The sequence below is a fragment of the Triticum aestivum genome, chromosome 6B, assembly GCF_018294505.1.
Source record: "Triticum aestivum cultivar Chinese Spring chromosome 6B, IWGSC CS RefSeq v2.1, whole genome shotgun sequence".
Classification (NCBI taxonomy): Eukaryota; Viridiplantae; Streptophyta; class Magnoliopsida; order Poales; family Poaceae; genus Triticum; species Triticum aestivum.
The window spans coordinates 295,280,652-295,291,667 of record NC_057810.1 but is presented as its reverse complement, the minus strand read 5'-3'; the positions used below and the strand labels follow the sequence as shown (position 1 = coordinate 295,291,667).

Below are 11,016 nucleotides of genomic sequence, written 5' to 3'. Positions count from 1 at the left end.
CTGCCTCCTCGCGCGCTCGCGTGCAAGGTGTTCGATGTAATGCCAGTGCAGAGCCTCGTTGCTGCATTCTCGCTATGATATCCAATGCGTCCGATAGAATGCCGCTGTAAAGATATGCTGCTAGTTGTGCGCATCAACTTCTATTTAATGCCCTAGTTGAAGATACTTTAATGTCTTTACTACATGTGACGTAATCCTTCTCGTCCAAGCACGATCTATAGAATGAATAAATATGGCAATGTTAACAGAGTGGATTTCTGGCTAACTCAAGCTTCCGGAGAATAATGCTCCGCGTTCTCTAATTATAAAACAACTAACCTTGAAGAAATGTACATATTCGATCAGTATGTTAGTCCATCCGATGAGAATGTACATAGCTGACGACCAGGAAATAAAACCATATGTGGTGCTGTTTGAAATAAGCAAACACAAGATCTCTGCAGTTATGCTTTCCCCCTTGTGCTTTAACTCTCAGTTTGTATGTTCCTGCATTGACTTCTCCCTCATAATTTCTTTGTTTCCTTTAATCAGATCTTCCAATTCTTAAGGAGGTTTTAGCATCAAGTGGAGTATTCAGCAGCAAATGGAAGGTCAGCCTTTGAACTAAATGTTATGAATTAATTGATTCCCTTCTTGCGTTTTTATACCAGTCTTGTGTTGATAGGTTTCATGGCCCTTAAGTGTCTACTTATAAGTTATAACACCGCCAGTGAAGGAAGTAATGCATGGATTGACTATGCATTCCCTTTTTCTTGCAGAAACAAGAGGAATTAGTTTATGTGACGGCCTACGACATCCTCTTCGGTCAGGTTTGTCAGTTACTAGGTTCTTTGGATCAGTGTCTAACCTTCTAATTGTTAAGTTCTAACCTTGTCGCTATAAAACAGTTAAACTTGAGTTATGGAATTAAGCACTAGTTTGCCATGTCATTCGCTTGATCAGTCTTGTTGTTCTGCTTCTTCTTCCCATTCAAAGAAAATCTGACATGAAGTAGCATTCGTAGGAAATTGCAGTTTCTGGATCTGTCGAGGAGTATATTATGCTACATAAAGATACTTTTAGGACTGCTCTTCAGAAAATATGTGTTAAAAGGAAAGTCAGTAATGTTGAGGATTTGTTAAGCGAGAAAACTACAGGTATCCTTCTCTGTTCTGTCTGACATGTTCCTTTTGTAGTAGGTCATTGACTGTTCCTCTAATATGATTGCCCCTGCTTCTCTGAGCCGCCTGATGATCTTGACCATCCAGATCAAATGCATTCATTTGATCACATAATTCTCTGTACACGGCATAATAGATTGTGTCACAGCTGAAAACTTGAGTTTTTTCATATGCAGCATCTATGTGAGGTGTTACAGCTATGAACTTCAACTATTTCATATGCAGTGTATTATATGAGGTTGTTTTCTTGTGTCAACGCTCAACACTGACTTTCATGCTAGGTTTGAGACTTTAAACATTTTTTATGTCGAGTACTTTCTGACCCCATATGATAATTGATAAGTTCTGGTTAACTTAGGGAAATCTGTCAATTGTATTTTAGATAGTATCCTTCAAAAGAACAACTAATAAAACAATAGCCATTTTCATACTACTTGGAAAAAAACAGTTTAATTTTCAATATTAGATCACAACCGTGTCCTGGAGAAGGTGCACCACAACTGCTGCTGTGCATTTGCTCAATTTTGACATGTCAGTGATATGCCATCCTCATTATACATAAATTAAATGGTACTAGCAAAGTTTTGTGCATGCAATGCTGTTTATTATTCTTTTATTTCTGCAGTCAAACCGAAGCCCAGGTTTGTTCGTGTAAACACACTCAAGACCACAACAGGATCGGTTATTGAAGTACTAAGTAAAATGCACAAGGTACTTCACCTATCTTCTACTCCCTCCGATCCAAAATAAGTATCGCAGTTTTGAACTAAGTTAGTTCAACCTTAGTTGAAAACTGCGACACTTATTATGGATCGAAGGGAGTAGTACTGTTTAGCAAGCACGTTTCTCCAAGTAACAAGCCTGCTGTCCAATGTTTCTTGGTATAACTTAGATATCACTTTCATGCTCTACCATTCTTAGTGATACTCGAAATTCACCTATTGGTAGGTTGATAAAGATGATATGGTTCCAGACATGTTGGTGCTCCCTCCTGGAACTGATATGCATAAACATCCATTGGTCACAGATGGAAAGGTGTTTTTGCAGGTGAAGCCTTGTGATTCTGTAGCATCTGCATCTGAAAGAAACCTTATCTAATATCATTTCCTCTCTCACTTTAACCTGTTTGCACAGGGAAAAGCAAGTTGTATGGTGGCAGCTGCAGTGAGCCCTAAGCCGGGTTGGAAGGTTAGTGTAGTTTATTTAATCACACTAGTTCTTATCGCATATATTTATTTTTGTCTTGCTAGTTGCAACCATTTGAGCTAAGTGAAATATTTAATTTTAATTACATTTCGATCTTTCTTAATTGATAGGATTTTACAAAACAATATTCTGGACCTTAGTATTGCATCTTTAGTACTAGGACGTAAAATTGTGGCGACGAGGAGTTTTCTTGGAAAAATAAGTTTTGAGGGATGCCCGCAGTGTAAAATATAATAATCCTGAAATTTATCACTTAACAATTTGTATATCGTTGTCAAAGTTTGCAAAAGTCTATGCTTATTTACTATGCTTCATGACTCATGATTATGGAACGAATGTTGCATTCTGAGCAGTTGATAAGTATCACTCTGGTTTGTATCACTTTACATACTTAGGACTTGTGTCATGTCAGATCATTAATTTCCAGTTGAACATTAAACTTAGGTTATTGATGCATGTGCGGCTCCAGGGAACAAAACAGTCCATCTTGCTGCACTCATGAATGGAGAAGGGAGTATTATTGCTTGTGAACTTAACAAAGAGAGGGCCAAGACATTGCAACATACTGTCAGAAGATCTGGAGCAAACAGTATCCTTTCTTAAATGCTTTATTATTACCTCTAGCTCTAGTGATCTCGCAATTATATATTTCCTAGGCATTATTTTACTGTTAAATCGTGCTTTTCACCTTGCATTTTATCTAGGAAAAAAGTGTTTATAAGTTCGCATAATTTCTGCAGTAAAGTAAGTACCTTGTGAATTCTTTTGACCTTCAAATACAAATCCCCTGCTAACCCGAGTGAGGTTTCAAATGCTTTTGTTTTGTGACAGTAGCTTTCATATGTTTCTTTGACATTTATTCACAAGGGCACAAAACTAACAGCATTCCATCTTTCAATCAGGCATATCTTTGCACCTTCTTTGTGTATGTGGAAATGATCATGCATTCACTTGTCTTCTGGCTACTTTGACCCAACCCTTGATATCATTTTTCTCTAAAGTGTAATACACAAACCATTATGTCAAGGGGGTCGCTGTGATATATGTGGACTATCTATGGTGATCATTTCTTTGTCTAATTGTATGTAGTCTTTTCCTTCCAATTTGCAACTGTATCCACCTGTTCAACATATACTATGTTACAAAGTTTGTGACATGATACAATAATCAGATTTCTTAACCAGTTTTGTAGATATTGAAACAGTTATTGGTGACTTTTTGAATATAGATAGCAATGATCCGTCATATGCAGAGGTTTGTAGTACTTGTGTTGTTATTCTTACTATTGTTAGAAAGATTAGATTCATGTATTGAATTTCCGGTATTGACATCCATAATGATCTACTCCCTCCGTCCCATAATGTAAGACGTTTTTTGAGCCATGGGACGGAGGAGTATTGTCTATTGATGAAAACTTCAGACAAGCATACATTTTTTGAGCTTTCCATTTGTCTTGTCGAACAATCAACCCTAATTGTGTTGTGTGCTTCAATACAATGATGATTGTGCAGGTTCGTGCTATTCTGTTAGACCCCTCTTGCTCTGGATCTGGAATCTCTACCGAGAGACTCGACCACTTGCTTCCTTCACATTCTATAGGTAACTGTGTGCTATGGAGGCTGCTCTTACGACATATATGTACTTCTCATATTCAATATGAAAACTTCGAATCTGCATTGTGTGTTCATACCACATTGAGTTCATCCTAGTTTTCATACCACATTGAATCTTCTCGTATTCAATGTGTGTTCATGCCACATTGAGTTCATCCTAGTTTTCTCCGCAAACCATGAAAATGAACTTCTATTTTTTTTCCTGGACAAAATAAGAAGGCTAAGGTTCTGTTAGCATCTTATGCAGTCTGATACTCTGATGGGTCATCCGGCCTTCTGTAGTTCTGTAGTTGGCACAGGGGCTTTGCTTGCTTGGTCAATTTTGACCCGAAATAGTGAAACATTTGAATGTCAGGGATGTTTCTTAAGGTCTACATTTTTTCAAAGATGCAAGTGAGGGAAACAGATTCACCCCACCACCATTATACCAGTATCCAACTGGGACATTTAAACTAAAGAAACCCTGTTCTGCAGATGATCAGGATGATGCAGGTTCAAGCGCAAGGATCCGGAAACTGTCCGCCTTTCAGCGGAAAGCTCTCTCACATGCTCTATCATGTAAGTTCCTACTCTACTCGGTCTGTTTAATGATCGCATTTCTATGGACAACTGTCGCAGAAACTGAAGTGAAAAGCTTCCGTCCACGTCTGCAGTTCCCTCCGTAGAGAGATTGGTCTACAGCACCTGTTCAATACACCAGGCAGAGAATGAGGATGTCGTCAGCTCTGTGCTACCTTTAGCCTCATCACTCGGTTTCGAGCTCGCTACCCCATTCCCTCAATGGAGGCGCCGTGGCCTTCCGGTCTTCTACGGAGGTATGTTCCCTTTCCCTGAACAACTCAAATACGCTTCTCGATGACCTTCTGTTGGCATGAAATTATACACCCTCACAGCTTTCCTTGTTTGCAGCCGAGCATTTGCTTCGGACAGACCCCGAGGATGACCTGGAGGGATTCTTCATAGCGCTGTTTGTGAGGAAAGCAGCCGCCGCTGATGCTTTGGAGCCTAGCGAAGACGGTGGCGCGTTGGGAAGGAAAAGGAAACGAGCTTGCACAACGCGAAGCGGAGGTCTCAGGGCGTTCAGCTCCTTGAGATTGTCCAGGATGGACGTGCTCTGCTCCATCTGGGGTATATAGAGATGTTGCCCTAGGATCTTTGAGCGATTTCTTTTGGTAGCGGCAGCTGAACGAAGCCGGCGTTGGACTTGTAACTGAATTTTGCATTTTCTCGATATGTAGGCAGAATTGTAAACTACGGCCATTGTGCACGTTCAATTTTGAAGCAATTAACATCGAAAAAGAGACGTGTATTACTACTATTGCACCCAAGAACACGTTATCATCAACAAGAATCGGAAAGGAAATTGTGTCAATTCCTATCTTAACGAGATGTATTTTTGACTGTAAGATCAGATTAGGCGGCTGAAAACTCTGGGTACTGAATGCTAATCCTTAGGGGATCCCCCCCCTCTCCTGCGACCACGTCGCCCCGCGGGCGGCCGGTTGTGTCCAGCCTCCTCCTCCGCGCAACTCTCCCTCCCCCTTCCTCCCTGCTGTCGTCGCCGGCGCCCGCTGCGGGCCTGGCCCGGGCGACGCTGGTGGCGGCGGCCCCCTGCCTTTCCCCTCTCGGGTGTCCACCGGCGTGGGACGGGGCGACCTCGGGTGGTGCTTCTCGGCGGCGACGGTCCAGCGCGGCGGCGGGGGCTCCTGACGCGAGCGGGGGCGGGCTTCTGGTTGGCGGCGGCGCGGTCTGGCGGTGCCCGCTCGGCCCAGATCTGGGCCCTTCGGGCCCTATCTGGGCCTGGGCAGGCTGGCGCGGAGTGGGTCTGCTTCGTGGCTTCTGGGAGGCGGGGGAGCGGCGATGAGTGGCAGGGTGCTGGCGGCGCCATCGCCGGCTTGCTGCAGCGTGGCGGCGGGGCTTCGCGGGCCCGTTTCGGGCCTGGCCGAGCCAGGGGTGCCCTGGCATGCCCTGCTGCCGCGTCCGGACGGCTACCGCGACAGTGCCGGAGGCTCTATTCTCCCGCATGACGGCGGTGGAGATGGTTCCCTCCCGTTCGGCTTCGGTGTTGCTTCTCCCTCCGCAGGGCGCTTCTCTCCGGTCCTCTTGGCCTCGTGTGGGTGTTCGCAGTGTGGCGGCGTGGGTGGCGGCGCAACCGCGATGGCGCATGGTGGTGGGCGGCGGTTTGGCTGATCGGCTCCGGTCCGTTGGGCGGTGGGGATTGGAGTACGGGAGAAATCTTTGCCGGTCTTCGGCTCCGATGCGGTGACACCTACGGGTGCCACCATTCCTTCCTGAAGGGTGTCGGTGATATCCATCCCCCACGTCCCTCCGCGTGCCGGGGAAATCCTAGGACATGTCCGGGCAACAGCGTCATCGGCGTTGCTTTCCTTCTTGGAGGTGCTGTTTTGTTTGCGGTGGTTCGGAGCCTCGGGTTGTAGTGGTTTGTCTCTGGTGGGCGTAGCGGTGGCGGGTCATCCGCGCTTGTCGAGCTGCCATTGTTGGCATTTGCTTCTTCTTCCTTTTCTTTTTGGCTTGTTGTGCTGTTCGCCCCAGCAATCTGTGGCACCCCGGCTCAGAGCGACCGGTTTACCCTGCATTGCCAGCCCAGAGACCTTGTCTTCTGGCAACACACAACAACATGGCACAGAATACAACCGCTTTACTCATGCTAGCGGAACATAGTTCATATTACAACAGTTAGGGAGGCCAAGCGGCACACATGGTGCGTGAAAGTGCAACTATCCCTAGGTGGTTTTGGTAATTCATAACAACATATAGCTTATTGAGCTAATGCTATTCCAAGACTATTATTTCAGGAAAGCTCAATGAATGGCATGGCATGGATGATGAAAGTGGATCCCTCAAAATACTAAGGACAAAGGATTGGCTCAAGCTCAAAAGCTCAAGACTCTTCATTTTATATTTTAGTGATCCAAGATCACACTGAGTCTATAGGAAAAGCCAATACTATCAAGGAGGGACGAGGTGTTGCTTAATGAGCCTCTTGCTTCATGTGCTTTGTGATATGCTCCAAAACCCTCAACTACTTTCCCACATCCACAAATGACCTAAACCCAAAGCCAAAATCGGTCACACCGATTCTTCCTATCCGGCGCCACCGATTCCAAAAGTCATAGTCACTGCCACAAACCCTAAGCAAATCGGTCTTACCGATAGGGATCTCAGTCTCACCGAGATGGGATTGTAATCTCTCTGTTTCCCTTCATAACGTTTCGGTCTAACCGAAGTGAGCGATCGGTCCCACCGAGATTGCAATGTAAACTCTCTATTTTCTTTTTGTAACATTTCGGTCTCACTGAAAAGAGCAAATCGGTCCCACCGAGTTTACCTGACCAACTCTTTGGAAAACTTATTACCAAATCGGTCTCACCGAGTTTGTGTAATCGGTCTTACCGAGCTTACGTTATGCCCTAACCCTAACCGAATCGGTCTCACTGAGATGCATGTCAGTCCCACCGAAAATCACTAACGGTCACTAAGTTTACTAAATCGGTCCGACCGAGTCTGTTGAATCGGTCCCACCGAGTTTGGTAAATTGTGTGTAACGGTTAGATTTTATGTGGAGGCTATATATACCCCCCCACCTCCTCTTCATTCGTGGAGAGAGCCATCAGAACGAACCTACACTTCCAACTTACCATTTCTGAGAGAGAACCACCTACTCATGTGTTGAGGCCAAGATATTCCATTCCTACCATATGAATCTTGATCTCTAGCCTTCCCCAAGTTGCTTTCCACTCAAATCTTCTTTCCACCAGATTCAAATCCCATGAGAGAGAGTTGAGTGTTGGGGAGACTATCATTTGAAGCACAAGAGCAAGGAGTTCATCATCAACGCACCATTTGTTACTTCTTGGAGAGTGGTGTCTCCTAGATTGGCTAGGTGTCACTTGGGAGCCTCCAACAAGATTGTGGAGTTGAACCAAGGAGTTTGTAAGGGCAAGGAGATCGCCTACTTCGTGAAGATCTACCGCTAGTGAGGCAAGTCCTTCATGGGCGACGGCCATGGTGGGATAGAAAAGGTTGCTTCTTCATGGACCCCTTGTGGGTGGAGCCCTCCGTGGACTCGCGCAGCCGTTACCCTTTGTGGGTTGAAGTATCCATCAACGTGGATGTACGATAGCACCACCTATCGGAACCACGCCAAAAACATCCGTGTCTCCAATTGCGTTTGAATCCTCCAAACCCTTCCCTTTACTTTCTTGCAAATTGCATGCTTTAATTTCCGCTGCCTATATATACTCTTTGCATGCTTGCTTGAATTGTGTGATGATTGCTTGACTTGTCCTAAAGTAGCTAAAATCTGCCAAACTCTAAAATTGGGAAAAAGGTTAAGTTTTTATTGGTCAAGTAGTCTAATCACCCCCTCTAGACATACTTCAAGGTCCTACAAGTAGTATCAGAGCTTTGGTCTCCATTTGCTTTGATTTCCATAGCTTTTGATGGTCATAGCCTTGGTTTCACAACCTAGGAGAGTATGGCGTCTAGCGAGGGAAATTATCACCGTAGAGGTCCTTACTTTGATGATACTAATTTTGCTAGTTGGAAGCATAAGATGAAAATGCATATTCTTGGACATAACCCCGCCGTATGGGCAATTATTTGTATTGGCTTGCAAGGTGAATTCTTTGATGGGAGAGAACCGAACCGTGAAGCTAATGCGGAAGAATTGAAGATGCTGCAATACAACGCTCAAGCTTGTGATATCATCTTCAACGAATTGTGCCCCGAAGAATTCAACAAAATAAGCCGTCTTGAGAATGCAAAGGAAATTTGGGATACTTTGATTGATATGCATGAAGGTATCGAGTCCGTCAAGGAATCAAAGTTCGATGTGCTCTAAAGTCAGCTTGACAAGTTCAAAATGAAGGATGGTGAAGGTGTCACTGAAATGTACTCTAGGCTTGCTCTTATCACAAATGAGATTGCCGGCTTAGGGAGTGAAGAGATGACCGACAAATTCATCATCAAGAAGATCCTAAGATCATTGGATGGAAAGTATGATACCGTGTGCACGTTGATCCAAATGATGCCAAACTACAAAGATCTCAAGCCAACGGAAGTCATTGGAAGAATTGTTGCTCATGAGATGTCACTCAAGGATAAGGAGGAACTTCACAACAAGTCAAGTGGTGCTTACAAAGCCTCAAGTGAAGCCCCCACATCATCAAGTGAGAAACAAACCTTCAATGAAGAATTGATCTTAATGGTGAAGAACTTCAACAAATTCTACAAGAGTAGAACCAAAGAAAAAAACTCCAAGTCAAGGTCTTACAATGACAAAAGATCTTCTAGTCGAGAGTGCAATTGCTACAATTTTGGGAGACCCGGACACTACTCCAATGAGTGTACGACACCCTACAAAAGAAGAGAAGATTCTCCAAGAAGAAGAAGCAAAAGAGAAGAATCACCACCAAGAGAGAGGAGGAGTAGAGATGATCGTTATGAACGAAGACCCTCACAGAGAAGCAAGGATTCGGAAAGGAAGGACAAGTCATCAAGGAGCTACACAAAACAAAGACATCAAGCTCATGTTGGTGAATGGGTATCCGGCTCCGACTCCGACAATCACTCCGAGAGAAGCTATCACTCCGACTCCGAATATACTCAAGATGAAGGTGTTGCCGGTCTATCACTTGTGTCAACCAACTCCTACGACATATTTAATTCACCAAATGAAGGTGTTGGAAGATGCTTCATGGCCAAAGGTCCAAAGGTAACACATCCTGAGTATGTTGATTTCAATAGTGATGAAGATGCCTTGCTTGTGGACGATGATTTACTTGTTGACAACTCTAGTGATGAATACTATGATGAAACGTCAATTAATCATGCTAATCAAGATAAAAAAATGACAATGATAAGGAGAAGATTGAGCTTCTAACTAAAGAACTAAACTCTCTTAAGTTGGCTCATGAAACTATCTTCGAAGATCATCGAGAACTTTTAAGGGCTCATGAGAAGTTACGCTTTGAAAAGCTCAATCTTGAGCAAGAGCATGAGTTCTTAAAGGCAATCAATGATGATCTCCGCAAGAAAAGTTCTTCTTACATTGCCAAGCGTTTACTCTTATCTACTTACATGCCTCAAGTCAAGTCTAGTAACAAGTACAAGAAAGATACTTCCTCTAGTAGTAACAATGATAATGTCAAATCCAATATTGTTGCTTCTAGTAGTTCTCTTGATTCCATTAATGATTCTCTTAGCCAAGTTACACTTGAGCAAGAAAATAGCTTATTGAAGGGAATTATAGAGAAAGGTGTTTACAAGAGCCTTGCCGGGAGTAAGCAATTCGAGGAAATTGTACGCAAGCAAGGAAGGCACCGGAAGAATCAAGGTGTTGGTTTTGAACGAAAGTTCAATGCCAATGGAGTCGAGTGGTAAGAAGATCAATACCCCAAGACGAAGTTTGTTCCTCAACAAGAGAAGTATGATCCTACTTCCTTCAAGGGAACACAAGCTCAAGATGATCTTCCACCACAAGACCACAAGAACAAAGGCAAGGACAAGCTTCAAGAAGATATTGATGCATTTGAAGAAGCACCTAACGCCTCGTTCAAGTGGGTCCCCAAGACTACGTCGAGTTCTACTTCATAAAGTACAACTACAACTCCAAGGATTCCCATCAAGATGATGTGGATCTCGAAGAAGAAGAAGTAGAGAGTTCTTGAGGGTGACTCCGCCAACATTCTTCACTCATATCATTATGGCAAGAACAAGTGCAATCAACTTCCACATCTTGCACTAGTTCAAGGAGTCACAAACCCTCATGTTGGTAAGGTAAGGGACAAGGTAACCTAATGATTTCATGGACATCATCTTGTGTGTGCATCACTCTATGTCTATGGATATTCTTGTTTCTTCCTTGTGGGACTAACCCATGCAGGTAAGTTGAAAGTGCAACTCACTCCAAAGGATTGCTCCAAATGATCTACATCAACATTGAGCATCCACATCTTCAACACCTACATGAAGTCATCATCGACAAAACCCAAGGTTAGTTCATCCCTCTAAGG

General features: G+C 43.8%; 1 protein-coding gene across 1 annotated transcript in view; it reads left to right on the top strand.

The window, feature by feature from the left end:
* Positions 1 to 5,351, top strand: part of LOC123136992 (25S rRNA (cytosine-C(5))-methyltransferase NSUN5) — a 6,335-nt gene extending 984 nt beyond the window's left edge. The window contains exons 2-13 of the mRNA XM_044556520.1: positions 532 to 590; positions 759 to 809; positions 1,004 to 1,136; positions 1,786 to 1,871; positions 2,109 to 2,207; positions 2,295 to 2,348; positions 2,811 to 2,955; positions 3,559 to 3,620; positions 3,878 to 3,965; positions 4,454 to 4,537; positions 4,633 to 4,794; positions 4,889 to 5,351. Of these exons, the coding sequence (XP_044412455.1) occupies positions 532 to 590; positions 759 to 809; positions 1,004 to 1,136; positions 1,786 to 1,871; positions 2,109 to 2,207; positions 2,295 to 2,348; positions 2,811 to 2,955; positions 3,559 to 3,620; positions 3,878 to 3,965; positions 4,454 to 4,537; positions 4,633 to 4,794; positions 4,889 to 5,115 (1,250 nt within the window). The 3' untranslated portion in view covers positions 5,116 to 5,351. The remainder of the gene's footprint in view (positions 1 to 531; positions 591 to 758; positions 810 to 1,003; positions 1,137 to 1,785; positions 1,872 to 2,108; positions 2,208 to 2,294; positions 2,349 to 2,810; positions 2,956 to 3,558; positions 3,621 to 3,877; positions 3,966 to 4,453; positions 4,538 to 4,632; positions 4,795 to 4,888) is intronic.
* Positions 5,352 to 11,016: the final 5,665 nt, after the last annotated feature.